The following is a 26,708-nucleotide window of genomic DNA, read 5'->3' as shown; positions in this document are numbered from 1 at the left end:
AAGTAAGTGTTGTTGTTATTGTTTTTTTATATATATATAAATAATATATACATACATACATCATATATGCATGCATATTGTAATTTAAATAACGAGGTGATGTCTTATTTTTAAAACGTAAGTTTAATTTACTCTTTCTTTTATACCAATTAATTCTTCAAGAGAATATTATTATTATTATTATATCATTATTTACAAATTAATAATAATTATTGTTTTTTTATTATATATTTATATAAAGCAGTAAGTACTCCAGGCCAGCAGGTGGCGGGACGCGCGCTGACAGAAGCGGAAGTGATAAACATCCAAACTCGTTCAGTCCTCCACGTGTGAGAGCAGAGCAGTCACATTGGCAGGTCCGCAGCTTCACCATGAAACGACCGAGTAAGGAAACACTTGATAATGACGTTTTATTAATGTGTGAGCGTCTGAAACAAACAACTCTGTTGTGTTTAATCGTCCCGTTTATTCACGGAGATGATGCGCGGACTGTTTTAATCGAGAACAGCCGCCTGTGATCAGCCTGCTTTAGCTTCAGCTAACTGCTCAACCAACGTTAATGTGTCTCAATCTTTTTGTTTCTTTAGAGTTAAAGAAAGCAAGTAAGCGGCTCTCCTGCTCCAAGCGGTATAAGATCCAGAAAAAGGTGAGAGCCTGACTTCATCACTCACTGCTGGGAATAGAAAAGTGCGCAGCTCCACGAGGCCCGTGTGAATGAGGCTGCCGCTGTTTTTGACTTGTTTGTTTGTCACAATCTGGTGTTGTGTGTTTGTGTAGGTCCGTGATCACCACAAAAAGCTCAGAAGAGAGGCGAAGAAGAAAGGAGTGAGCAAACGCGTGAAGAAGGACCCCGGTGTGCCCAGCAGTGCTCCCTTCAAAGAGGAGGTCCTGAGGGAGGCAGAGCAGAGGAGGCTACAGGTTGGCAGCCATTTGGTCTTCACATGCAGTTTATCACAATGACTATGAAGACATTCAGACTCATGGACCCATCTAATCTGTCTCCCTAAAGCGGGTTAAGACTAAAACAACCTTAATCTTATTGTAGGTTTATGAGTTATGACCATTCTATGCTTTGGAGAAAGTGTTTTTTTTTCCCTCGTGTTGGTCTTTTTGTGCTGCATGATCACCGGTAGTCTGATTTCCATATTGTTTTTTTTTGTCTTACAGATTGAAGAAGAAAAACAAAAAAAATTACAAGCTAAAAAAGAGGAGCGAGCCCAGAAGAGGAAAAAAGAGAGAGATGCTGCAAGTAAAGAAAAAGATCCCAAGGCCAAGAAGGCTCGTCAGGTAAGAGCCAAAAACTCAAAATCATTCGTCAGTACCAAAATCTATCACTCTACTGTCGACTTACTAGTTTTGGTGCATCTATTTCCACAGGAAGAGGTTCCAAAGAAACGGGCCGCCCCAGACAGGAGCTCAAAGCGGTACCTTTGCTCCGAATTAAACAAGGTAAAACGACCAAACCCCAGGCAGTGTTTTACTGTAGAAAGGAAAGGTTTATCTGATTATCCTCAACCTGCCCCTTTCTACTTTTGTTTTCAGGTGATTGATGCCTCTGATGTAGTGGTTGAAGTCCTTGATGCTCGTGATCCACTGGGGTGCAGGTGTCCACAGCTGGAGGAGGCGGTGCTGCAGAGGGAAGGCAACAAGAAACTAATTTTGCTTTTAAACAAAATAGGTAAATGGACCTGAGATGCTTCCATGTTAAATGCAAAACACGCTGATGTGTAAGTTGGTTGTCAGGACTCTTATGTGTTCTGATTTTCTGTGTTGTAGATCTGGTACCAAAGGAAAATGTGGAGAGATGGATACAGTGTTTACAACGAGAGTTTCCAGTTGTGGCGTTCAAAGCATCAACACAGATCAAGGACAGAACAGTGGTGGTAAGAGATAGCAATGAAAATAACAGTACAGTAACAAACATTTAAACTTGGAGCGTATGATACTTTATACGACGGAAGTTAAAGGTAAAGTGCTGAACTTGAAGAGGGAAGTGAAGTGTTCGTCCTACAGTTTGAATAAAACTGCTGCTAATTCTGTGTTTTTCTTGTAATATGGAGGACTGAGAAGGTTGAGCAGCTTGTGCTGTGCTGTTATAACTGGTTATAACCTCCGAGAGCAATAAACAAAACACAGATTTATGTGGCTCTGTCAGGAGCAGAGCTGATGTGTGTTTTGTTAACAAAAATATGACAGTATGTAAATGTTGTAATATTCATACAGTGGGAAGGAGCTTCAGTCTATTTGAAATGCAGACCAAAATACGTAAGTTGATTTTACTTATGTCTTTATTCTGTCTTCATCAGCAAGCCAAGAAGAGCAGGATAGTGGCCTCCAATGAGATCATGGACAAATCCAGAGGAGCAGCCTGCTTCGGAAATACTTGTCTCACTGAGCTCCTTACAAGTTTGGCTGCTAACACGCAGAATGAAGCTTCACTCAGAGTGGGCATAGTTGGTAAGTGCAGCTTTTATGATGCCAGTTGTTGATTCAGATGAACTATTGACATCTATGAGGTCTCAGAATAATTCACTCTTATACAGCTCTGTGGTACAGACACCTGTGTATTGATTCTGGTTGTGTTCATGTCTTTAAATTTGTTTAAAGTACATAGTCTGTTCACCTTTGACATTATCTCTCCTTCTAGGTTTTCCCAATGTGGGGAAGAGCAGTCTCATTAACAGTATGAAGGGGATCCTTGCATGCAATGCCGGTGTCAAGAGAGGCATCACAAAGTGAGTGCATAAAAACGTCTGACTATCATAGCTTTTTTTTTTTTTTTGGGATGTGTGTCATGGTGCATATTTAGTAGTGTTCAAGTTGTAATTAATATATCACCATATTTGGGCATATAACTTATCCCCCTAGTCAAACGTTACCTGTTACCGCCTCCTCAGATCCATGCAGGATGTGCACATCTCAAAGACTGTGAAACTAATAGACAGCCCGGGAGTCGTGGCCTCACCGTCCAACCCACCGGCCTCTATGGCACTGAGGAGCCTGCAGGTGGAGGAAGGACAGGAGAGCGTGCTGGAGGTTGTCAGGACTCTGCTCAAGCAGTGTGACAAGACTCAGGTAGGAGGGGAGTTCCTATCGCATGAGATGTAATGTATGAACTGGTTATATCAGTCTGGGTGTTGTCTTGTTCATTAAAATGACACTCTCTCTTGTTTCAGATCATGCTTCAGTACAATGTCCCAGATTTCAGGAACTCTGTGGAGTTTTTAAACTTGTTTGCCAAGAAGCGTGGCTATTTGCAGAAGGGTGGAGTCCCTAACACACAGCAGGCAGCCACAACTTTCCTTGACGATTGGACAGGGTGAGTGTTTGTGGAAGGAGGAGGGGTGGGCAGTTGTAGTGCATGTGTGGAAGTGAGGACAAAAACGCAAGTCTTGATTTCTTATGAAGACTTCTAATCCAACTCTGATCCCAACACGGTGCCAGGAAACCTGCAAATGTACATTCATAAAGCAGAGTAGGGAGCGCTTGATCTCACAGGAGTCTTTGATTTGGTGTCTCCACAGAGCCAAGCTAAGCTATCACTGTAAGGTGCAGGAGAACCGCAGCCTCCCCGCCTACATGTCTGAAGCCGTGGTCGCTGAGATGCAGAACGGCTGGGACCTCAATAAACTGAAAACTGGCAACAAGGAGACTCTGAAAGGTACAGGTGTTTTTAATTGAACTTAGACAACTCAGTGTTTTCTGTTCGGAATATTCACAGGGTGTAAAGAGCAACATGACCACCAGAGTGGGCAGTTGCCGAATGAAAGTAGTCACTTTGTTGTGTGTGTTGCTGAAAATAACTTTTTGCTTTTCTTTTCTTTAGAGGTCAGATTCCCAAACCAGGCCAGCAGTATAGGTTTCACCTCTAATGGCCCAACTGCAGGCCTGTTGAGTGTCTGTGACATCCCTGAAGAAAAATCTGGTGCTGCAGAGAAAGAAGCAGAGCAGAATGACGAAAATGATGAGGTAACTGTTTTTTTTTTGTTTTTTGGGGAAATTGCCAGACAATACAGCTGCTTCATATAATGTCTGGTCTTCTGGAAATGAGGACAAAAATTCAAGTCTTGATTTGTTTATGAAGACTTCTAATCCAACTCTGATCCAGTTGACTGAACCCTTTATTTATTTTGAAATTACTGTGTATCGTGAGGGTTGTTGGACTTTAACATTTGCTCTTCTTGCAGCCTGAACAAATCACTGAGGAGACAAATGAAAAGGAAGAACCAGAGGAACCACAGAAAGCATCTCTCAAAAGTAAACAGTTTGTCCTTTTTTAAAAAAAAATTTATTTGACTAAAATCAACTCCTTACTAGGCCTTATTTTTTTATATCTTTCCTTGTCTTTCAGAAAAAACGGGCCATGTGCAGTTCAAGTCTATCCCCACTGACATTGGCATCTCTACAGATGACGCCTATGACTTCAACACAGATTTCAAATAGCCTTGGCTTTCACGTGGTTTCTAAACTTGTGCTCACATGGTCTGATGGACCCGCAGACCTGGATTTGTCAATATGCATGAACATATTGATGTAAAGAATCACTGTCTGCCAAAGTTGAATCAGAATCACAGTTGAAAGGGGCTGCCAAGTTTGTTTTCACCCTTCTTCAAACTTTGACTCTGGAGGACAGTTTGCAGACTTTGTCCTTGACTACATTTCAGCTGATAACTCCATTGAATTTGTATGTCAAGGACTAATCTCTGCCCAGGAAATGAACCTCCTCTGTAAAGTGATCAAAGGTTTGTGTGTGTATATATATTATATATCCACTGACTTCTCTTGGATGTTGTCGGTGAGTTTTAAATGTCCAGAGGTCATTTGTAATTGTGTTCATGCAGAATACTGTATATAGACAACTTACTATAAATGTAATAAACCCTCTACAAAGTCTCAATCTTGTAGTTTCATGTTACTGGCCACCTTGCTGTTTTGTTTTCTTCGCTCTAAAACCATGATTAATTGAACCTTGAATTTCCCTCAGGATCAATAAAGTATGTTAAGTTGTGTTCAAAATAATAGCAGTCCCACATCACTAGCAAGATAAATCACTGTTTTTATTAGAATGTTTTCTACACTGAAAGTAAGTTTCTAGAAGGTTTAGTAAAGGTATAGAAAACAAACACACCCAACAGGCATGACGTGCATGCTGCTGATTCTGTGAAACTGAATAATTTACTGAAAGGGGTGTTCAAAAAAATAGCAGTGCCGAGTTCAATTAGTGAGGTCATTGATTATGTGGAAAAAAAATAAGTTAAAACGGGTGGCCCTTATTTAATGATCAAGGCAACTGACGCTGCATATGCAGGGTGGTGCATTGGTCCTTGAAGAACAGTAAAATGAGTCGTACATTTGAGTTTGTAAAGAAACTTAACATTTCTTGACTCTAAAATATCAAATTTTTTTCCAATTGTCTTGCTCTGAAATAGAATGTGACGTGTTCCCAATGCATTTGTGTTCATTAAATTTATTTGAAGTATTGAGATTTACTCACCTTTAAAACACACTGCTATTATTATGAACATAACTATATTTCAATGGTGTAGTGAGAGTTTGGCATTCTCTTTGGTTGTAACTCTTCTTAAATGTCCGTTTTCCTAGAGAAAACTAGAGACAATCTTAGAAATTGGCCAATCTTAGACACCAGGTCCATTACAGATAATTGAAAAATTACAGCAAAAGATTTAAATGGTAAAAATGTTTTTATTTTATGTACTTTACAAAAGATGACATATTTACACCAGCAAGGTGAAAACGTTTCTCAACGTGGGGAAGGGGCTGAAACACGAACGAATTTTATGCAAACATGTTCTTCAATTTCTGCAGTGGTGCAGTTAGTTTAGTGGTCTGAATATAAAGTCATTAAAAAACAAACTTTAACAGTTCAGAGAGGCAGTGGAGTACTGCATTAGTGTTCATTCATGGCAAATGTCAAGAGTTCAAATCAGATATAACAGAAAATGCTGAAGTAAGCCTTTAATATGTAATAGACCACAATTAAGGTCAAAACAGGTATCTAAAATCAATAAACCTATGTGCAATCAGGAATAAAGAAAATCGTTACTTTTCCACAGGAAGTACTGAACTGAGGTAAAGACATGGCTAAAATGATTACAATTTACACTCTGTAGGGGAATGTGTTTGTACAAGTTAAACTGTAGGGCCAGCTGTGCTACACCATTAAAGCTGAGGTAAGTGTATAAACTGCTTTAGTAATGCAAGTTAGCCCGTATGAAGCTGCATGTAAACAGGCCTAAGTTGTAAATGGCTGTCTTGGCACATAGTCACAAGTTTACCACTGACTGGAATTGATGCATACGTGTCTGTTAAGAAGGTCATATTCACAAATGTCTGCCTCCTTAGTAAAAATAGTTTCAATAGTTTATAAAACATTTTGAAAAAGTGTGTCAAAGCGATCTCAAAGCAGCTTTTGAGATAAGAAAATGCGTGTGTGCTCTAAGCCATAGTAAAATGCAGTGGGTATTACGAAAAGTTAAATTCTGTCTGTTTAAGGGAATGAGTGCACAGGTCTACATGTTCGGAGGATGACAAAACTAGTAAAGTACAGGGCTGTGGGAAGTTAAAAGGCCTTACTTAGTTCCTGAGATATCACAAAGAGTGGTCCTGCTGGGACTTGGTTGGTCAAAAGTTCCTGAAACAAAATTTTTCAATCTAGTTGTCTCCTGTGTGTCTTCGCACTGGTTGAAATTTTCCTGTGGGGTCCGCAATGAACCACTTATCCCACACGTCAGTAAAGGCTGATGTTCTGCTCCAAGGCTTATAGTGTCCATTCCAGTGGAGGAGTTTGGCAGCTTTCACAAACTGTGGGGAGTAGCGGTTTTGAGCTCCTGTAGTGCCTGTAAAAAACAAAATCATCATACGATCATTTACATTTAAGTCATGATGTCCATTATATTTGGTGTCACAAATATTCAAATCAAGCAGGAATCATTTTCTGGTATTTGTACTTTAAGAAACATGAAAACCTGCATCCATCAGAGAACAGAGCTTCAGCTGTGAATTCAGGTACAATTAAAATTGATTTAATGTTATCTCAAATCTGTTCAAAGGAATAGTTCAACATTTTGAGACGCACGCCTACACTAGAAGATCAGTTAGCATAATGGAGGAAATGTTGCAATATTCATGAAAACACTTCTACATACTCAGAGTACATACTGTATGTATGTACTAAAGTCAATGTACTCTAGTTTCTTTACCGAGGTGCCTGATGTGCCACATGGGGTCGATGTTGGAGTGGCGTTTGTAGAAAACAATGAGGAGTGGGGGCGTGACGATGCTCTCTGCCAGTGTCTTACTGTACAGGTCATTCCTGAGGAAAGCGACAAATTCAGCATAAGAACAGAAAGACTACACCATATTCACCCATCTTTTCCCCAGTGTAAACAACGTACTGTTTGTTAAGTTCCATCCAGTGCTCCAGCTGCCGTGTGATGTTCTGGTTCCTCCACTCAGTCAGGTTGGCGACGATGACCCCGGGGTTGAAGGAACATGTGTTGGCCCTCATCCCCAGCTTCTTAATATCCTCCTTCTTGAAGTCCAGGTAACCCATATAGTTATTCTAGCGGAAAAAAAAACAAAGATTCATTATTCAATCATATTAATGATACATGTTTTAGATGAGTGAAAATAGTCACCTCAGGAAAGTGTTCCCCACCTGATTTCCAGCTCCTCGAACAATGCCCTTAGAAGAGGCTGAATCACAGTCCTCTGAAAAGGCAGCGGCGTGTCCTGGTTTGAGGTTGGTTTCATATAGTTCCTGAATGTCCCCTGAAATATAAAAGAAAAGACAAAATCCATTCATCAATTTCTTTTCAGAGACTAAATTTTTCAGACTTTTTAAATACATGTTTCAGACTGTATTTGACATTGGAGTACTAGCTAGATGTTTATTATGTAAATTAATGTTTTTAAATCCAGCCATTAATGTATGTAACAATGTGTTACATTCTGACTATGTATGCTATTATGTTCCCAAACAATTACAGCTTGGTACTGTAGTTTAATTAACACCAAAACAGTCTGTACAGACTTCTTTATTCACTGTGTCCATGGAAACAACGAGGAACAGAATCATGAAGTTATATTTTCTTTAGACAAACAATAACCTAAACTACATATTTGTTGTGTTGATGTTTAGACAAGCTTAATGTTTGGTTATGATGCTATGTATATAAGAAAATCAAAATATATTGCTGCATTTTCTTTTAAACTAAGCTGGTCTCAGGTGTCTTTGGTGCAATTATGAGACAATGTGAGCTGCAACAGCAGTATGCGCAGTATGCAGACAGTTGCATGCCATACTTCTCATCTTACCTTCGACGACATTTACTGTAAACATTTTTACTGTGCTGCGTGACTGTGCCAAACGCCATGAGAGCACTTTTGCTCGTGTGATCAATTTTAGATTTTAGGGGCAATAGTCCAGGAACAAAAATATTTTTCCATATTCTTTTTTTCCCCTCCTCTCTCTATACATACCTTCTATACCAGGAAATTACTAAAATGAAATTCTGTACTTTTTCATACTGCGTAGAGAGTACTGTTGAGGAACACATTTTCTGAATTAAGTCTGCTGTAAACTCTCGAGGGATCAATAAAGTATCTATTCTTAAGTGAATGGCCAAGGTCCTTCCTTTTGTGTTAGAGTCTTACCTTGTACAATGACATCGTCATCCAAATAGATCGCTTTCTCTGCCTCAGGTATGTATACAGGTAGATAAAACCTGGCAAAAGTCAACTGTAAGACAGAGCGACAAAGTTTGCAGAAGATTACCATAGGTAAACAGTAGCATGAAAATAAGTATGGCCCGGTAGTGACTGTTTTTTGGTAACCTATGTTAGTCTCACCGGTTTTGCAGCCTCCAATGTCTGTGGATCTTCAGATATCTTCCCTTTGAGCAACTCAGGCTTAAAAATAACTATTTTATGTTTTACATTTTTTAGCTTTGTCTTGCTGAGCCACAGTCTGTTGGTAAAACAAAGAGAAATGGTTGTCAGACAGTTACTTCATATAAATTCAATCAACATTGTAAAAATTCCTCTTATCTTTAGACATAGATGCATGCATTGATACACACAAGGTTATATAATGGATGGCCTAATCATGCTGTTGAAAGATAGACTTGCTTTATTGTCTTACTTTAGGTGACCCACTGTGTCATTCAGGGTCACTATGGTGAAGACGACATTGGCTTTACTGTTCTGGTAGACGCTGTTCATGGCAGCGACCACAGCACCGAGTCTTTCCTCGGTAGCAGTGATGAGAACAGGGATCTCCTCTCCTTTCCTCACCGTCTCTGATCTGAGGTCTGGAGACAACTCAGATTCAAAGGGAAGAATCATCCCCGCATCTGGATGAAGACACATTTAGGGGTTAAGCTTAATGCAATGCATTTGCCTGATTATATGTAGGTATTGAGGAGCTTACACACAACATACTTCCCCAGCAAGGTTACACATACCTGGGACTTCCTTGTGTAAAAACTCACTGAGGTTCAGGAGATTTCGTTGAACTATGATCAGGAAGGCTACAGCCAGCAGCACAAGGATGAGCACGTTTACTGAAAGACACAACAAAGAGCTGATGATAGATACATATAGATAAAGAAGCCTCAGTGTTAGTCTATTGTTGGTTTCTATTTACAGGGTTCCCACACCTTTTTCATGAACAAATTCAAGCACTTTTCAAGCACCAGTTTTTCCATTTTTCCAGCACCTTTAAATAGGTAGCCTACTAGTTGTGTTTGCCATGATGGTCATGGGAAGCGCAGCGGTGCCACTGTATGGCATAATAATATGGGTCTAATTAGCATTATTTCATATGGTGGTAGATTGACTGTTTTGATTTTTAACTAATTGTGAATTGGCTTGTATTCTCAGCTTGTATTGTGTAACTACCACAGCGCAGTAACAGTGACTAATAGACATCACACAAATTTCAAGCATTTTCAAGCACTTCACAAAAAAAATTCAAGCATTTTCACAACCTTGAAAACACTGAATTGAAATTTAAGCATTTTCAATGAAATTCAAGCACCCGTGGAACCCTGTATTTAACTAAATATATACACACAGATGTTTAAGAGATGCAAATAAGCAACTAGTTCATCCAAAGTGACTCACCTCTCCTCAGAGTCATGACAAAGACCGCATCCGTCCCTCCAGCACGTCTGATGGAAATCAAAAAATAAAAACAGCTCTAACACCTCAGAGTTGAGCCGAGGTGTGTTTGCTGGCAGGCTGGTGAGGACTGAGGTGAGGTGCTGCACCGCTGCGTGGCGAACACACACAAGCACACAACGAGACCACCAGCAAACTGGAGGCTTTCAACTCTGTCCACACGCTTATGCAGAAACACACACAGCGCAGGTGAAGTCAGGTCTGAAAAGAAACCGACAGACCCGCTGAAGTAATTCAGACTGGAGCCAAACTGCCAACTCAACATCAACAAGTTTATACGATATCAAAACTGCACGTAGTAATGGACGCCCATGCGTTTGCCTGATTGTAAATTGTTACATTAGCCTGCTATTCCCGCTATATAAAACATATACAGTTTAACTTAGTACGGTATATATGATTTCATAACTGGATACACAACATAAAAATGTATGCTTAAAATGTAACACCTAAAAGTACATGATATTTTTGACAGGCAGTTATCTGGACAGGCAGCGCCTTCCGCTAACGCCAAACCAAATACAGCGTCACCGTGCGGCGCTTTACCCGATCCGCAGGGTGCACTGAGCTGCGCGGCTACCGTGCTAACTTAGCACCGCCGGGGCCTTCACAACACGACGTATATGTTTGACGAGACCGGAAGTGTTGAACCGCTTCGTTTTGTCCGCTTACGCTTGTTCATCTTTAGTGGAAACATGTTGTCTATGTTCAAGACCATCCCCACGCACATGGTAGGAGATGTTAAGCTTACTTGATGTGGAGCAGCGTAGTAATAGCAGCCATTCATTCACGCGTTTATACCGAGCAGGCGTTAATCTGTGGCGCTTCAATTAAAGTTACATTGGCAACAGCTGCCAGAGCAACGCTAGCTCGTTATTGTAACCTCAGTATAGCTAATAACGTTTTAATTAATTACTGCAGCGTCACTTCACCTGTTTTAAACATTAGTGCAATGTTAAACGAAGCTATCGGCTAACATCCTAGTTTCTCCCGCGGCCATCCTCCTCTCCCTGTGAAGTGATTTTGTGTTATTAATGTTGTCTGTCTGTCTCTCGTCTTACAGGACTATAAAGGCCAGAAACTGGCTGAACAGATTTTCCAAGGAATAATACTCATCTCAGCGGTAACTCACCATGCTATATGCAAAAGCAGCCATTCAAAACATCCCACTAAGATGCATTGATTTCAGGTTTACTGATCAAACTTGCATGGACTTCTTTGCAGGTGATCGGATTCGTGTATGGTCTGATCATTGAACAGTTTGGGTGGACAGTCTACATTGTCTTGGCTGGTTTTGCTGTATCCTGTGTGGTAAGTTTATGTTTTTATTTATAAGAATGACAATATGTATTTCTGCTGTACACTTCTTGCTGTTTTTTGGTTACATACCATGTAAAAACAACAACCAGCATCTTATCACGTCTTGTTTCTGTCCTTCATTTTAGTTGACCCTGCCTCCATGGCCTATGTACAGACAAAATCCTCTTTCCTGGCAGCCTGCCATACCAGAGCCCAGCGGGGAGTCCAGCCAAAAACCTCAGGAAAGTCTCAAGAAGAAGAAGCACAAATAATTCAGAACTATCCCTGCCCGGCTGTCAGTACATCCTTTTTATATTGGAAATGATTTTGAATTTTGGGAAAACAACGTTACAGTGTTCATAAGTCAATAATTGAATTCTTGTGTCCAAATAATAAACATCTGATACAGTCTATGTTTTATAAATGGGATGTTTCATTTGTACTAATACTTGTTGGTGCGTTAGTGTGCACAAAAATATCTTTGTTTGTTCAGTGGAGTGTTTTTATTATAGTTCTGAACATTATGGATAGGTAGGTGTAAACAAATACATTTAGGATTTATTAGAAATAATTCAAATGTTAATATCTACAATACATCTACATTACATTATTTTGTAAAAAAGAATACAACAGCAGAAGTGAGAGCTAGTGTCTTCAAAGATACAGCATAGGTAGGTCTGTCTTGCATTATAACTAACCAAACTACTATCCACTATGAAAAGTAAAGCCACAGAGAGCTTTAACATGACATGAAATCTTTGCATAGGCAGCCAAACAATAACTATTGATTATACATTCTGTTTGAATAATGAGGTCAAAAAAAACTTTACACAGTAATTTACATAAGATTGTTCACACAAGGGCAATTGTTGTCAATTTTGTGGCAAATGCTTATTTGCATACCAGCAGAAGGAAGAATGTAGTCCACACAAGCAGTGTGACTACTTCAGTACAGGTTTACACTTGAAAGCTGAAACCTTTCTCCCAACGACAAAGTTTCCTGTTATACGAGATCTCTCAAGATCATGGACACATTCTTGCAAATGATGTCAAATGCAGTGTGTGCATGCTTCCTCATATACAGCGTTTTCTTCAAACTTTGAGGGCAATATCCTCAAAGAATTTCAGCTGTCTCACCATCACAGCATACGCTTGGTACTTCTCATCTCCCATCTGGTCACGAAGGCACAGCTGCAGTGAGGAAAAAAAAGAAAAAGGATGCCAACTCTGATCATTTTGGAATTAACTCTATTGAATTTGCACACACTGGATTTTAAACTTTGCAGACAAACTAATGTGCTAAGAAGTCAGTCCAACTTAACTTTTAGTCTCAATGGGCCCCATTTACAATATGTCTATGTATGTCAGAATTCTAACAAAGAAAGGACATCTTGCATAATACGTCCTGATGTAATAGTACGTATGATTTGGTGTGATGTGTTTTACTAAAATCATACTTCTCGTTTGGTGTCATCCTCCTCCTCCATGATTTCCAGGACTCTGTCCAGCAGCTTGACCCCCAATCCCTTCACCACATCTGTTCTCAGGTGTTCAATAGCTCTCCTTATCTTGGCTGGACCAGACGTGGAACCTTTACGAGAGACAAGCTGGTTAAACACAAGGAAGCAGCAGAATGGCAGATGATGATGATACAGTTTGCTCAAAGTATCTAACCTGTTGGTATTTCTCCGAGTGACAGGTGTTCTGCTTCCTCTCGAGCCTTTCCATGAAGCACCAGGGTGTCCCTGTACTTCCTGTTCAGTTTAAATTCTGGTAGCGCAGTAGAGCCAAATCTGCTTTTGTCCATCTCACTCATACCGTCTCCAATATCCATTCTTAATGTCTGGGTCATCATGTGGACTAAATCCTGCATGTCACTGGATTCAGTCTTCCTGCAAATGATCCATAAATCATAGATTATACAGTAAATTTACTCAAGCAATGTGAATCAGCAAATATGTTAACATTGTCTCACCTTTCTCTGCCGTCTCCCTCTGAACGTTCTGTGGAACTTGTGGAGTTGCACTCATCTTCATCTGATCTTCGCTCTGGTAGCTTATTCTGCTGTAATGAAACACATCCCATCATTGTGACAAGTTTTGACAAAGGCTTGTTTTGCCGTAACATTATCAGATTAGACTGTACAAAGTACAACTGACGGTCACAGTGATGGGATGTCAGTACCTTATAGTCGATCTCAGTGATAGTGTCTGAAACAGATCTGGTAACTGGGGTATTGTAGTGCTCATCCTTGGTGGAAGTGACATCATAAGATGCCCTTCTTCCAGCACTAACACCTGTGGGAAGAGCAGAAAGTAATCAAGATCAACTACAAACTATCACTACTTTGTTTTAATAGAGGAATAATAATATATAGAATATTCCACCTAAAATGAACGTGTCCTATAACTTTAGCTTTACAGTTCTGTGGTTATAGGTCCAACGATAATGTTCAGGTGACAGAAAGTACCTGGTTGGCTGGAGCTCTCCAGGGACTGCCTCAGTCTTCTCCTCTCTCTGGCAGACAGAGGACGACCCTGAAAAATAAAAGTGACCCACATTTTCTGTGATGGATAATAGGACTGCACAGGTATAAGACATAATTACTATTACCATCAGTTGCAATGACTGTTAAAATATGTTTGGTTGAACAAAAACTTTATTATAAATTTACTATAAATATAAAGTCCTACATTTTTTTAGTAACAAAAATATCGTAGAATTAATTATTTTTTTAAATGACAGCAAAATCTAATACTATAGATCATCAAATGTACAATGTTAATTATCATAATTATCCTGTAACCCTACTGGATAAACTAATCTACAGATTTCGGAATACATCAATATACCAACACCATTAGCCATCATTACAAAATAATTAAGACAGAAATTTTACAAAAATGTTCATACAGCTCATTATTTCACCAGCATACAAAACAGATATATAGATAAATACATATCTTTGCAGTGTGGTTGAATACAGTATGTGAGTGGAGGAGCATTGTCACCTGTGGCAGTGGTAAGTATCCGTCCTTACAGGAACTAGTTGATGTGGAGGTTGCGGCCACACTAGCTTTCTTGTTCTCTGTGCTCCTCTTGCCCCTCTTCCTCACCTCCACAGCTGTGCTCTTAACAGGAGGTGGAGGTAAAGGTCTAGGAGCAACCACCTTGGACTTAACACAAGGCAAAAAAAACAATGATTAAAAATTAAGATAATTAAGACTTAAAGAAAAAAAATATTTAATCAACCCTGCTGATTATATCTTTACCCTTTCCTGATCTCCATGTGTCCGTCTTATGTCTCTCCCTTTGTGCTGCTGTGATACAGAAGGTTCTGGTGAAACGTTCAGTGGGGTTCTGTATGGAGCGGTCAGATCCGGCTTACTGGCTGCTGGGAGAAAATCCTCTTGGAGAGGCTCCTAAGCAAACACAATTACACTTTTTTCACTGCAGCATAAATCTTTCCACATTACAGGAGAAACTTCCTGTACTTTGTGCCATTGGATCTTATCAGTGCTACAAAGTCAGCTTAAGGGCTTTATTCTGGCAGGTGTTCAAAGAATAAGTACAAGAATTGAAATGCTCACCGGTGTTGGAGGAAATGGCTCTAACAGCTTTTCAGTAGATTCCAGGTTTTCCTGCAAAGACATGAATTATCACATGTAAACAAATAAAGTATTCTCACTTACAGTCTTAACAGAAACACAACTGTATCACTCAGAGCACTTACTTGGATGTTTGAGGTATGTTGTTGTGGCGAAGCTCCTTTGAGAAGGGTAACAGTGTTATTTTTAGCATCTATATCCACTTCCACAGACATGTTTTCTGTATTGCATTTGTGTGCAGATTTTCTCTCAGAGACATAAAAGTCAGGCTCTTTCCCCATTTCCATCTTTGGATACTGCATGTCAGCCTCTTTAAGTAACTCCATGGTGTCATCCTTATCATCCACATCTGACATTTTCTCCCCACAGACAGAAAATGTCTCCCTCGGGTTTGGCGTGGCCTGTGGATGAATGTCTAACAAACCATTGGATGTCCTCCTCTCATCTCCTCCCCTACTGCCAAAACCTGATACAGACTTCAAGGGGGGCTGAACAGGTGACAGAGGGGGAGAGGGATCTGGTTTCCCCCGTCCCTTGTTGTCTTTGTGAGTCACATGTTCATTACCTGCCTGGTGTGGAGACACAACAGGCTGCGGCCCTTGCACTTGTCTCTTTATCAGGTCCTCATCACCCTGCAGTTGGACATCAATATTAATGTTACTGATGGTTGCCAGGGAAGCAATGCTGGCTTTGAGAGCATCAGGTGAGGAGGGTTTAGGTGGTGGAGGTGCTTGGATTGGAGTGCAGTCGGGGACGCCATTCCGAACTTTATGTTGTTGTGATTTCTCGTCTTTCTGAGAATATAGAAAAAAACCCCAGAAAAAACACAATAAATACTAAGATAAATATCATATTAATTCCATGTTCTTTTTTTTGGTTTTTGTTATTAGTGAATTATAAGATATAAAATCAGAAATGTAAGAAAATTGTAGGATACAGTTGTAAGTGACAAAACAGAGTAACTGACATCTTACTGCATATTACTGTAGTAGAGCTGTTTATATTAAACCAGCCTTGCTCCACTCACTCACCCATTTCATCCTGGCTGGAGTTTCAGGCTGGGGACTTCTCTCAGGTTTTGGCTGAGATGATGCCACAGGCGAAGCACTGTTGGTCCTACGATCACCACAGCCACCCAAAGCTTTCTTTTTCGACTTTGCAGTTTTTCTGATGAGAACCAAAATAAAAAATAATTCTCAAATGTACAGAAAAAGAAATGACAACAAACAAACACTGGGTATTTTTTTCCCTAATAAATAAATTGCTTTAATGAAATAAGATATAACAACGAGGCATGCCGTCAGTGCCACATACTCTTTAGTGGCCTCGAGGAACATGGCAATTTGTCGTTTGATGTAAGGCTGCCGGAGGATAAGTTTGACATCAGGCCTGTCTTCGGGTCTCTTACACAGCATGCTCTTGATCAGTTCTCCCAGCTGGGGATCATACCTACTGGGCATCTGTGGCAGCTGATGAGAAAGACAAAAAAATTATAAATCACTGCAAAACTACCTTTCGCCATCAATCATATTCTATATTATCGAGGTCCAGAAAAATAACATACTGTATGAACTAGAAAAGAATTAAAAAGAAAATTACATTCTTGATCAAGATGGTAAAAGTTATGACAAGTCTATGGTTATTTGGAAAGGACAAGACTATTCCCAATTTCACTCAGTTCACTGAATTTTAATTTCTTAAAAAATAAGTAAAGTAAAATAAGTAAAATAATAATTTAAACTTCACCTGAGCATAATAGATAACATATATGTAAAAAGATGAAACCAACCTTTCCTTCTACAATGCGATACACCAGTGAGTTCATGTCCTTGGCGTTGAAGGCATGTTTCAGTGTGGACATTTCATACACACAGCAACCCAAGGCCCATACATCTGACTAGAAAAAAATAATAACATTCATTTGTAAAGCAGCTCCGGTGACCATAAAACTACACAGAGTAACAGCAGTCGACCAAGTTACCTTGTGGTTATAGGGTTTATTAGAAAAGAGCTCTGGACTCATGTAGTAAGGGGTTCCTATGAGTGTGCTGGCCATGTCATTCTGGTTCTCCAATACTCGTGCAATGCCAAGGTCGCCTACTTTGATGATGTTGGTCTTCGTCAGGAAGATGTTCTGTGTTTTAAGGTCCCGGTGAAGAATGTTCCTCTCATGCAGGTACTGCAAAGCAAAATCACAACAGTGACTTCAGATCAAAAATAAATCATGTGTGACCCTCACATCAATCTCACAACATACCTGGAGTGCCATGGCTATCTGGACAAACCACTCCACCACCTGCCTCTCAGGTAACAGTTCGCCCTTTTGCTGTTTGAGTCGATGATAAAGGTCACCGCCTTCACAGAAACCCATCGCAATGTACAGCTGGCAGTCATCTCCTTCCCAAGACTCCCTGTATGTCACAATGTTAGGGTGTCGAAGTTGAGACAGAAGCTGCGCCTCCTGCTCGGCAGCACGCCGTTCCCTCTTGGAGGAGGTGATTAAATTCAGCTTCTTAATAACATACTGGGGAGGAAACAAAATACAAAAATCCACAATCACTCTCTCTGAATTGGAAATCAAGGAAATGATATGATTCTATATTCATTTGACAAACACGTAAGGTCACCATGGGATGAAAAAACTGAAACATTTCCAACTAGATTGCAAAATCCAGTGACTAAAGTAGACCAGGGGTTCACAGATCTTGTGAATGTTAGTGATCTACATGTGAATTACTTCACACTGTCTGGACAAGGAAGGACTCCTTTCCAACAAGGGGCACTCTGGTGGCTCAAGTGTTATAGCGACACCCCCATTTATATTTTTCTTATCCACCTTGTATACTGTGAGCCTGAGTATCTTATAAATGAGTACTTTCTGTGCCATGAACACTGACTCAGGAGCTCTGCACCTGAATTTATTTTTGTACTTTGATGACATAAGTTTAAACTACAAAACTTTCTCTCTAGGAGGGGAATAACAATCACACATGATGCTCAGTAATATTAACCATGCAGCGACAGCTTCTTAAGGCTGAATGGGTTGGACTATATCACCCTTGTTGTCTTGTTGAGTCTTAAAGGACAGCTGCAGACAGTAAACAACTTGTGTCAGCTGTATTATTGCAGTGAAAATACATAAACATAACATGACTTTGATTGGTTATATCTTTGGTTTAAATGATTAGGGTTGCCTTATACATTTTGATATTATGTACAAGAGTGTAAACAAATCTGAGGTTTTAGCCGACTGAAGCTAACTTTGAGCTAAGACTTCTCGGGGTCTTCATAGCGTCAGGCTACACATTTCAAGCTACGTTGATGACTTGATATATTCCACACATACTTTGAGTCTCTCACCTGTTTTCGGTCTGTTTTGTGTTTTACCAAGTTCACTTCTCCATAGCTCCCTTTCCCAACGACCCTGATGAAAATATAATTATTCATCATTCTTCATAAATGCCTCCTACCGCGACCTGAAACGCCGAAATGTTACACGATATCCCGGATAAGAACAGCGTCTTTACTTCGTCCCATTCTCCGGCAGCAGAGGGATAAGCATGTGGACGGTCTGTCTGGGAAACTTGGCGCAGGTTAGCTCAGTGCCAGCGATGAGATTTTGAAAACGCAGGAAACCAGCAGCTGTGGATAGTTTTCCGTCACTAGGCAACTGGCAGCTCAGTGCCGACGATGGAGACAGAGAGCGTCCACCAGGAGACAAAGCACTGCTCTGTCTGCGGCACAGCGCCACCCAGCGCCCGCAGCTGCTTCACTACAGGGACGGTCTGAAGCGTCCTCGGTAAAGGGGGGGCTATGCGATGTAAATGCTCAGCTTTTATTTGAGAAATTAACAAATGTAGAAGCTTAGAAAATACACACGAGAAGCAATTTCTCCTCTTTTCTTAAAGATCCAGTGTGTAAGACTGGAGGCCTCTATTTTCAGAATAAGGCAGACATGGGATTTAATCAGTGTTGCCATAGTTACTTTGAAACATTAATCCGACCACTGACTACTTCTTTAAAAAGTAACTTAGTTAAGTTACTGACTACTTGCTTTTAAAAGTAACTAAGTTAGATTACTTTAAGTTACTTTCAGCAGTGGCTGACCCCTCCACCCCCATACCATAAAAATGACTACCAGTTTTTCCAATACTCATTTTATTGACATGTATTTAAGGCCTACAAAAAACATCTTTTAAAAATAAAATTGACAGTCTTTCTTGACCTCATTTAACATAAATACTTCTTCTTATGAAAATAAAATAAAATACTCCTGACTTCATTTAACTTTGCGGAATCTAATGGCAGTTACATGAATGAACATGTAGGCCTATATTGAACCTGTAGTTGTCCAATATTAGAGCAGCAAACAAAAACAGTATAAAAAATTAAATACTCTTTCTTGACTTCATTTACCAAAGTAGCCAGCACTTTGTTGCCAGCACAGAGTGTACAACGAACCTTTATGTTGCCATCCTTGGCTGAAATGAAATCAAAATAATGTCGGTATTTCCAGCTGCAGAAGGCGAACCCCTCTCCCTCCATAATTATTTGTATCTGACCTGTGGCGGAGCGGAGATGAGATGACGTAAACTCATAGCAAACGTGTCGCATAACCCAGGTCGCCCAAAAAATAAAAATAAATAAATAACCCACGTCCCCCCGAAACGCAAAATAGTAACGCACGATGTATTAGATAAGTAACTTAAATCTGACTACTGGTTTAAAATAGTAGTTGCGTTAGACTACTCGTTACTGAAAAAAGTAGTCCGACTACAGTAACGCGTTACTAAGTAGCGCGTTAGTGGCATCACTGGATATAATATTCATAACTATGCCAATGATAGTGTAAAGAATGGCCAGAGCCTGAGTGATGTCACACATAGGTTTCCGAAGGTTTTGAAGCCGACAATATGTGCACAACACTGTTAATTATGCAGCTTTAAGCCTTAATATAATTAATTTTAAAAACCCTCACAGTTGTCATGAACGGGGAAATTGACTCTAGAGACCAAAACTGTTTTCTGAACCAGGCTGTAAACATGTTTGTTGGGCATTTTAATACGGGCCACTGCTCTAGGAATTACGGTTTAGCACTTTTGCATTTGCTTCATTTCCCAGCACCGGAGGTTTCCACTTGATAATCACCTTAAAATAACAATCTTTTGTTTCCTGCTATCTTTTAATATCTACAGTGGGAGTGGCTCCTCTTTCCTGGAAACTGCCATGTTGAAACACAGTGTTTCTACAGCAGTCGAGATCAGACAAACTAAATACTGACTCTATGGCTTTTCAAGTGCTGTTTCTCCTTTATAATAGGTAGGTGAGGGTGATGTGAGGAGATTGCAATGCAGCGATTACACCACTAGATGCAACTAAATCCTACACACTGGACCTTTAAGCTACCTGATCAATACCAATTTGTATTCTATGCCCTGTTTGATTTAGCAAGCACACACATTGGATTGTGGAATTGGTAAATGAGATGCAACCTCCAATAATTCCACTCTTGAGCTACGCTTCCTATCATGAATAAACATCTTCAGTAAATGGACACTAAAAAATGCAAATTGGAAATTGTAGACTTGCCATCCACTAGATGGAGCACTAGACCACAGCAAGCTGACACTGCACAAATTCAGTGTATCCAAATGGTGCGCAACTAGCAGGTGAATATAGTGTAAATAGATTAGTGAAATTGGTTTTGTATTGATTTTGTTTTGTTATACAACAGAAATACAAACACACATAAAACACAACAACCAACGAGACAAAAAAAAAAAGATTCAAGTGAGCATGGATATGGACAACAAACAAGTGCAATGAAAAGAAGTGAAATTAAAGAACAAAATATAAGACGCATAACATACATCAAGATGCCCTGCGTGAAATTGAAACAGCAAGTTTAAAAAAACCCTTTCTGGGTCGAATAATGTGCTCACTTTGATCAAACTGTAACACCTATTAAGTAAACAGTAAGAGGCTTTCCTCTGAGTGTTTGTACACATTAGCACTGGATCAAATCTGTATCTTAAATAAGGGATTATGTAGAGATAAAACGTTTAACTGTAAGTCCATGAATGTCACTGAGACTACTACGAGACTAACTGCAGCTGCTAATAAGTTATATATATATATATATATATATACATATGCTAAACTTATGATGTTCTATTTATCTATCTCTGTCCTTGTTTCTATCTTCCTGTTCTTGTATATGTGTGCAAGTACACTGAGACCAACTAAACACAAAGTTGTTCCATAAAGCTGACGCGATCAGGTCTCATTTATAACACTCACTGTCACAAACTGCACACCGACTCCACCAACTCACCTCCAAGCGTTTTTCATCCAAGGTACAGCACACACAGCACGGGGAGTCACGGGGTGGAGAGAGCTGACCAATCCTGTGACAGAACTGTTTACCTGTGCGCCACAGCTCGGCCGCTGATTGGTCCGTTGGGCCGTCCTGCCCTGAGGTGACGTCAGGGGCTGCTGGTGAGGTTGCCAAGTACAGATTCCGCGTGAGAGCGCACTGAGTTGGAGGGACAGACGGACGGACACTGGACACGGCTGCTGGATCGTACTGACTGTTACATTTCAGGTAGGAACCACCGCCGCCACACTGTCATGACACAAAACTTTAAATTCAGGCTCCTCCGTGGAGGATAAACGGATGTTGGAGCGAGGTTTTCTCGCTAAGGGGGTGATTGTCAAGCAGCGTTTATCTGGACTGTCAGCCAACATTAACCGGCGCTTTACATCCACTCCGTGGTTATGTCGACTTCTCCTTTTAGTGAAACTCATGGAGGCAGATTTACTGACTTTAAAACTGTTTTTTAGCTTCACTGCTGAAGTTTTAACAGCAGCCGCCAGTTATGCAGATGGACTCTCATTCACATGAAGAGGACCTGTATGTAACTGAAGCTGCAGTTTGCAGGATCAGATACTGACATGGAATATGCGACTGAAGTGATAGTTTACAGTCTTCTGACATTCAAAACAGTTTAACCAGACTGCTCTAATGTCATGTAACAAAGCCAACTGTCTACAGTATGGTGTAACCATATACAGATAACTTAAGTTGGGTCTTAGGGGAAAAAGGCTGCAATGTTTTGTTATTCATATTTTACGACAGATGTGGCGCCAAGGTTTTGTTCATAAACTGCTCGAGTATTTTTAGATTATTTTTACCACATCACCCATTTCTCATTTCACTCTCCTTTCACACCTCCTCATCTGTTCTGTCTGTGGGATCATGTCAGGAGAAGTCTGCTTATCAATTAATAAGCTCACTTTGAGAGGAGATTTGTTGTGCGTCATTGACACCAGCTGACCAATCAGACAGCCGTTAGTAAATCTCCCGGGCAGCCAATGGGTGCATGCATGGGGTGGATGGATGGATGGATGGAGGGGGTGCATGTGGTTTTGGATAGGCACCATGGCAAGCAGATGACATGTGTTGAGGGGAATGATGGTGATTAGTTGGATTGTTTTCTGATTCCTATAATAGTTAATGTTGATGGACAAGTTAATAAGCACAACTCCCTCTTTGCTGCTCTCTCTGTGTTCATGCTTTTTAAACATGTTGCTCTTGGCACAGCAGGGAAAAGCACTCGCCCACCACTGAATCAGTTCAACCGTTTGACCCAGTGAATCATGCTTTATTTGTTGTACTAAATATGTGAATGGAATTGGGTTGTGCCGGCTCCAGATTTCTTTGAGCTGCATATCACCCTGGGTCCATGTGCATCTGTCCGCACAAATGATGGGATACGAACAAGCAACTAAAATGTATGATAATAGGGAATGTGCTCAAAAACAAAGTCAAAGTGTGGCTGTAGCTTTGCACCTTGCCTAACAAAGCTCTGCAAAGAAAGCTCCTGAATAAAATCATTTCAAAAACTGTTTGGCCTCTGGTGTAAGTGACTCTGCTTTAACACTAATGCAGTTTTTCAGGCACGAGTCTTTGCTCATATCTTGGCAGCAGATTCCCTATAGTTTGATTATCTGCCTAGATATGAAATAATTATAGTAAAAGTGAGCCAAAATCAATATTGTCTATGTCTGTGCTTAAATAAAGAGGAGAATTAACTTAACGTGTTAGGTTATCAACACGTTTTGTAGAGACACGAGCCACCCAGTTTGTTGTTGCTGTTTTGTGGATGTCTCTGTTTGTATGTTTGATTCTGGGTATGTACACGTGTGTGTGTGTCAAAATGTTTTAACACCATTGCTAATTATATTTCACGCTCAAACAATGCAGCCTAACCACATGTACTTTTTGTCACATTCAACTGTGGTTGTGTGTGTGTGTGTGTGTATATATGTGTGTGTTTCTTCTGTCCACTGCACATCACAGGAATGGGAAACCAGTGAGTACGGCAACTCTCTCTGTGTAACCCTTTAAACAGGGGTGAATGCTGCATGTCATAAACTACTCTGGGAATGTGGTTATGGTATTTTGCATCTCCCCTATCTCAAGCCTCTTCAATCCTGTTGCTTCTTGGGTTTTGAGTAGCCAAAAGTCAATGTCATCAGTGGACATGGAGGGGCTGTTTTTGGCCCTCTACATGCTCATACGATACCTGCATGTGTCTCTACCCTCTACTTTCCCACGTTTTTAAAAAGAAAAAACGTGCCCCCATCTGCCCCTGCGTGTTTTAAACTTCAACCTTATTCTACGGTTTATAGCATTTGCCTGTTTGGAAAAACAGAAGCCCCCTCAGCTTTGTCCTTAAAACTCCAGTTGTTTGAAATGTGTTTTTTGAAAATGTGAAGTTTCCTCATGTAATACACCTCCAGATGTTTGTGCCACTGAAGTGAAATCCAAGTAGATTTAGATGCATGTTGGTATTTTCCCGGGTACCCAGTTGCTACCTGTAGATGAGCAAATGTTGATGCATTCATAGATTTTAAATGACTTTGATGTTTAAATGACTTTGATGTTCAATATCACCCATTCTCAGTGCATGAATTAACATGAATCTCCATGAATCTCCATGAATCTCCATATGAGCAAGGTGGGATGTTACAAACAAGCAGTACGTGAGAGGTGTTTTCACTCCTCTAGCTTCAACGTCCTCAAAGCTGTTGGAGTTATTTTTGGCCTAAAGGTTACTGCTCTTTAAACAGGACAAACATCATGCCCAGCCTAAAAAATGCTGGCCGAGGTCAGAATTGCAACTATTATCTATCTTTCAAATTAATCCTTCTTTCTTTTCAGCCTATCCATGAATCATTTATTTGATAAATACTGACAAATCTCTTGTGAGCACACCTTCATATTTAAGGCTGTAATCATATGTCATATTTGTACTTAATTAATAATTAATCAATTGTTATGTGCATAATTAATACAAACTAAATATTACTGTGTTGGCAGGCCCGTCAGTTAGTTTCAGCGCCACAAACTCAACATCACAATCTACAAGAAACTCTTTATTCTTTGCACAAAAAACTGTCCTGAATTATTTTGCTTTTTCAGACCAGTACACAGAGACTTACTCCATTAGAAAACATTGGGGGGGAATCATGCTCGGTAATGGATCCTCAATTTCCACAGAAAGAGACTGGTGTCAAGTTGAAGATGTACTTAGGAATAGAGTTACAGTCTGCTATGTATTGTTTGTTTGTCCCCTACAGTAGTTATTAGACTACAGAAACCAAAGCCCCATGATTTACCAGCAAAGCCTCCATACACATTCGACTAGACTTCTTCTTACTGCTTCCCCTAAGCACATTACTTTGCATGCTGCTTTTTCATGCCTAATTTAGAGGTACTTCCTTTTATTTCAGATGGCATGCAAAGTGGAGTGGAGGAAATGATGAATGACTCAGATAGAAGTTTAAACGTTCAACTGTAAGCTTTGTTCTTGGTAGTATTGGTTGCGTAGTTCAGGCAATTTATATGCATATGCAAATAAAGTTGTGCCTCTAATCAGGAACTGAAAGTGGTCTTAAGTACTTGTGAGTTAATATGACATTTAAAATGAAACCTGTGGTCATGTGGAAGCATTATGAATAAAATGTTCTGTATGTAGTGTATACCTGATCAGGTTATATGATTTTTTTCACTGCTTCTTGTGTATGATATGTGCTCCTAATCCATATCCAATAACCACTCATCAAAGTTTTTATTTTATTTTTAATTAAACATAACACACTTTAGCCATCGAAGTGGCCAGAATGATTTCCACCTTAGCTGCCACCTACCATTAGACACTAAAGCAATTTAGACTCAGATAACATAGCAGTGCCTTTGGGTTTCCATGACAACAGGTATGAAGCCGACTTCTGCCATTAGTGAAGGCAAGGAGAGGGCCACCACAGTTATGTGTGTGTCTGTGTGTTTTTATGTGCATAAGACATGGAACATGTGAGAATCTATGAATCTGTATTAATGCATCCATCAGTCAGTGGCTGCACCCTGCACACAATGCAGCTAGAAGAGGCCAAGTCCTATTAACATTTATTCTGAGATAACAACAGTGTTAAGCCTTCCCCCCGCCTGTCGCTTAACGCCACTCATACACACAGTTCGGCATTTAAATGAGGTGACTCTGAACTGATAGGGAAATGATTAACCGTGCTATTATATCGTCTTTGACAAAATGGCTCTTTTACAATCCAGAACAATATGTTACATCATCTCACATAGACGGACTGTGAAGTTGCCAGGCAGGCACAGGAACAGAGGAGGAGTGAGGCATGCTGATATGAACAGGGCTATTTTAGTCTACCAGGTCTTGGTTATAGACACTTTCTGGGTTTAGATTATGATAGTGGTGACAGCAGGTTCCTCTGTGATTAGTCCCTCTCATGGGTATGTAAGTATGGTGAGGACAAACATCTGAATAAGTTAGACAAATAATTAACATTGTGTCTTTTTCTAACTCTTAAATCTGGGAGTGCCTTTATACCTTTATACTGTGGTTTGATATTTAATTTGGGGCAGGTTCATGAAGTTAATTTCTATCACCTCTCTAAAACCTGAGCATTACACAAGCTTAGTAAAGTCACACACATTTTATAGAAATATAAGGGAATGAGTTTTGTTCTTCACAACCCTGTGCTTCTTCGTTGCTACACCAAAGAAAGCTCCAAGCAAAAACCTTTGTTGTTTTCGGGAATTTCTCTATGTATCATATGTCATCTGGGTCCACAACCCTGCTCACAACCAGGCTTTTATGCAGCTCTGACATAAAAGTGAACCGTGGTATACTTGAAGTCATAAACTTTTACAGCAATAATCAGGTCACCAAAGTGAAACTATAGTTTACTTATTAACCTATAGATAAAGACCATGACTGTTAGTCCCTTCTACCCTAAATTACACCTCCTGTTAGTTATAAAAATCATGACTACAAGAAATAACTTTTCACAACATGTCCGAACAAAGATAAACAAAACACACATGATCTTTTTTTGTGTGATAATTATAATAGGGACGAAGCAGGATTTACCGCATTCTTAAGTCACCCGCGACACACGCAACTGTCTTTGTAACAGACTGACCCAAAATTTTTGCAACAGCCTGTTTGTCAAGCTGGGTGTGATGTCAGAGGTAACTAGGAAGTTGAGGACAGTTTCTTGCCT

At 40.0% G+C, this 26,708-nt stretch overlaps 5 protein-coding genes and 2 non-coding genes across 9 annotated transcripts in view; 5 read left to right on the top strand and 2 right to left on the bottom strand.

Moving 5' to 3' along the window:
* The first annotated feature begins 251 nt into the window (after nt 1–251).
* On the top strand, nt 252–4,897 carry gnl3 (G protein nucleolar 3). Its single transcript, XM_027279500.1, has 15 exons — nt 252–384; nt 588–646; nt 778–918; nt 1,168–1,287; nt 1,378–1,449; nt 1,543–1,678; nt 1,777–1,883; nt 2,307–2,457; nt 2,648–2,735; nt 2,898–3,075; nt 3,177–3,319; nt 3,525–3,661; nt 3,827–3,969; nt 4,188–4,257; nt 4,352–4,897. Exons 1-15 carry the CDS (start codon nt 372–374, stop codon nt 4,441–4,443), a joined length of 1,650 nt encoding a protein of 549 aa, XP_027135301.1. The 5' UTR covers nt 252–371; the 3' UTR covers nt 4,444–4,897.
* LOC113745952 (small nucleolar RNA SNORA47) lies at nt 2,056–2,188 on the top strand. The gene has a single exon (XR_003462535.1). It is a non-coding gene; the product is annotated as a small nucleolar RNA SNORA47 (small nucleolar RNA).
* Nucleotides 3,367–3,440, top strand: LOC113745947 (small nucleolar RNA SNORD19). The gene has a single exon (XR_003462529.1). It is a non-coding gene; the product is annotated as a small nucleolar RNA SNORD19 (small nucleolar RNA).
* A 786-nt stretch (nt 4,898–5,683) lies between the features above and the next one.
* glt8d1 (glycosyltransferase 8 domain containing 1) lies at nt 5,684–10,509 on the bottom strand. Its single transcript, XM_010756741.3, has 9 exons — nt 10,147–10,509; nt 9,486–9,584; nt 9,164–9,374; nt 8,872–8,989; nt 8,677–8,761; nt 7,679–7,791; nt 7,416–7,582; nt 7,221–7,333; nt 5,684–6,857 (listed from the first exon to the last, which is right to left on the bottom strand). The coding sequence occupies exons 1-9, from the start codon at nt 10,160–10,162 to the stop codon at nt 6,673–6,675; spliced, it is 1,107 nt and encodes a 368-aa protein (XP_010755043.3). The 5' UTR covers nt 10,163–10,509; the 3' UTR covers nt 5,684–6,672.
* A 249-nt stretch (nt 10,510–10,758) lies between these two features.
* spcs1 (signal peptidase complex subunit 1) lies at nt 10,759–11,913 on the top strand. Its single transcript, XM_010756752.3, has 4 exons — nt 10,759–10,934; nt 11,267–11,326; nt 11,428–11,514; nt 11,649–11,913. Exons 1-4 carry the CDS (start codon nt 10,827–10,829, stop codon nt 11,772–11,774), a joined length of 381 nt encoding a protein of 126 aa, XP_010755054.1. The 5' UTR covers nt 10,759–10,826; the 3' UTR covers nt 11,775–11,913.
* Nucleotides 11,914–11,986: 73 nt separating this feature from the next.
* On the bottom strand, nt 11,987–19,651 carry nek4 (NIMA-related kinase 4). Of its 3 annotated transcripts, none has more exons than XM_027279005.1 (16): nt 19,572–19,651; nt 17,368–17,634; nt 17,092–17,289; nt 16,900–17,007; nt 16,425–16,579; nt 16,142–16,277; nt 15,236–15,904; nt 15,093–15,143; nt 14,775–14,924; nt 14,514–14,678; nt 13,973–14,039; nt 13,687–13,799; nt 13,478–13,563; nt 13,177–13,394; nt 12,960–13,093; nt 11,987–12,693 (listed from the first exon to the last, which is right to left on the bottom strand). In XM_027279005.1, exons 2-16 carry the CDS (start codon nt 17,479–17,481, stop codon nt 12,595–12,597), a joined length of 2,463 nt encoding a protein of 820 aa, XP_027134806.1. In that variant the 5' UTR covers nt 17,482–17,634; nt 19,572–19,651; the 3' UTR covers nt 11,987–12,594. The 3 variants fall into 3 exon arrangements, with proteins under 3 accessions (XP_027134806.1, XP_027134805.1, XP_019121873.2); XM_027279004.1 differs by having other exon boundaries at nt 13,478–13,566; nt 19,572–19,650; XM_019266328.2 differs by lacking the exon at nt 19,572–19,651 and adding an exon at nt 18,471–18,828 and having other exon boundaries at nt 13,478–13,566.
* A 1,906-nt stretch (nt 19,652–21,557) lies between these two features.
* camk1b (calcium/calmodulin-dependent protein kinase Ib) overlaps nt 21,558–26,708 on the top strand; it is a 33,224-nt gene continuing 28,073 nt past the window's right edge. The window contains exon 1 of the mRNA XM_019266342.2: nt 21,558–21,714. The gene's annotated coding sequence lies outside the window, so the exon portion shown is untranslated. The remainder of the gene's footprint in view (nt 21,715–26,708) is intronic.

This window comes from Larimichthys crocea, chromosome VI (genome assembly GCF_000972845.2).
Source record: "Larimichthys crocea isolate SSNF chromosome VI, L_crocea_2.0, whole genome shotgun sequence".
NCBI classification, from domain to species: Eukaryota; Metazoa; Chordata; class Actinopteri; family Sciaenidae; genus Larimichthys; species Larimichthys crocea.
This window is presented reverse-complemented; position numbering and strand designations above follow the sequence as displayed.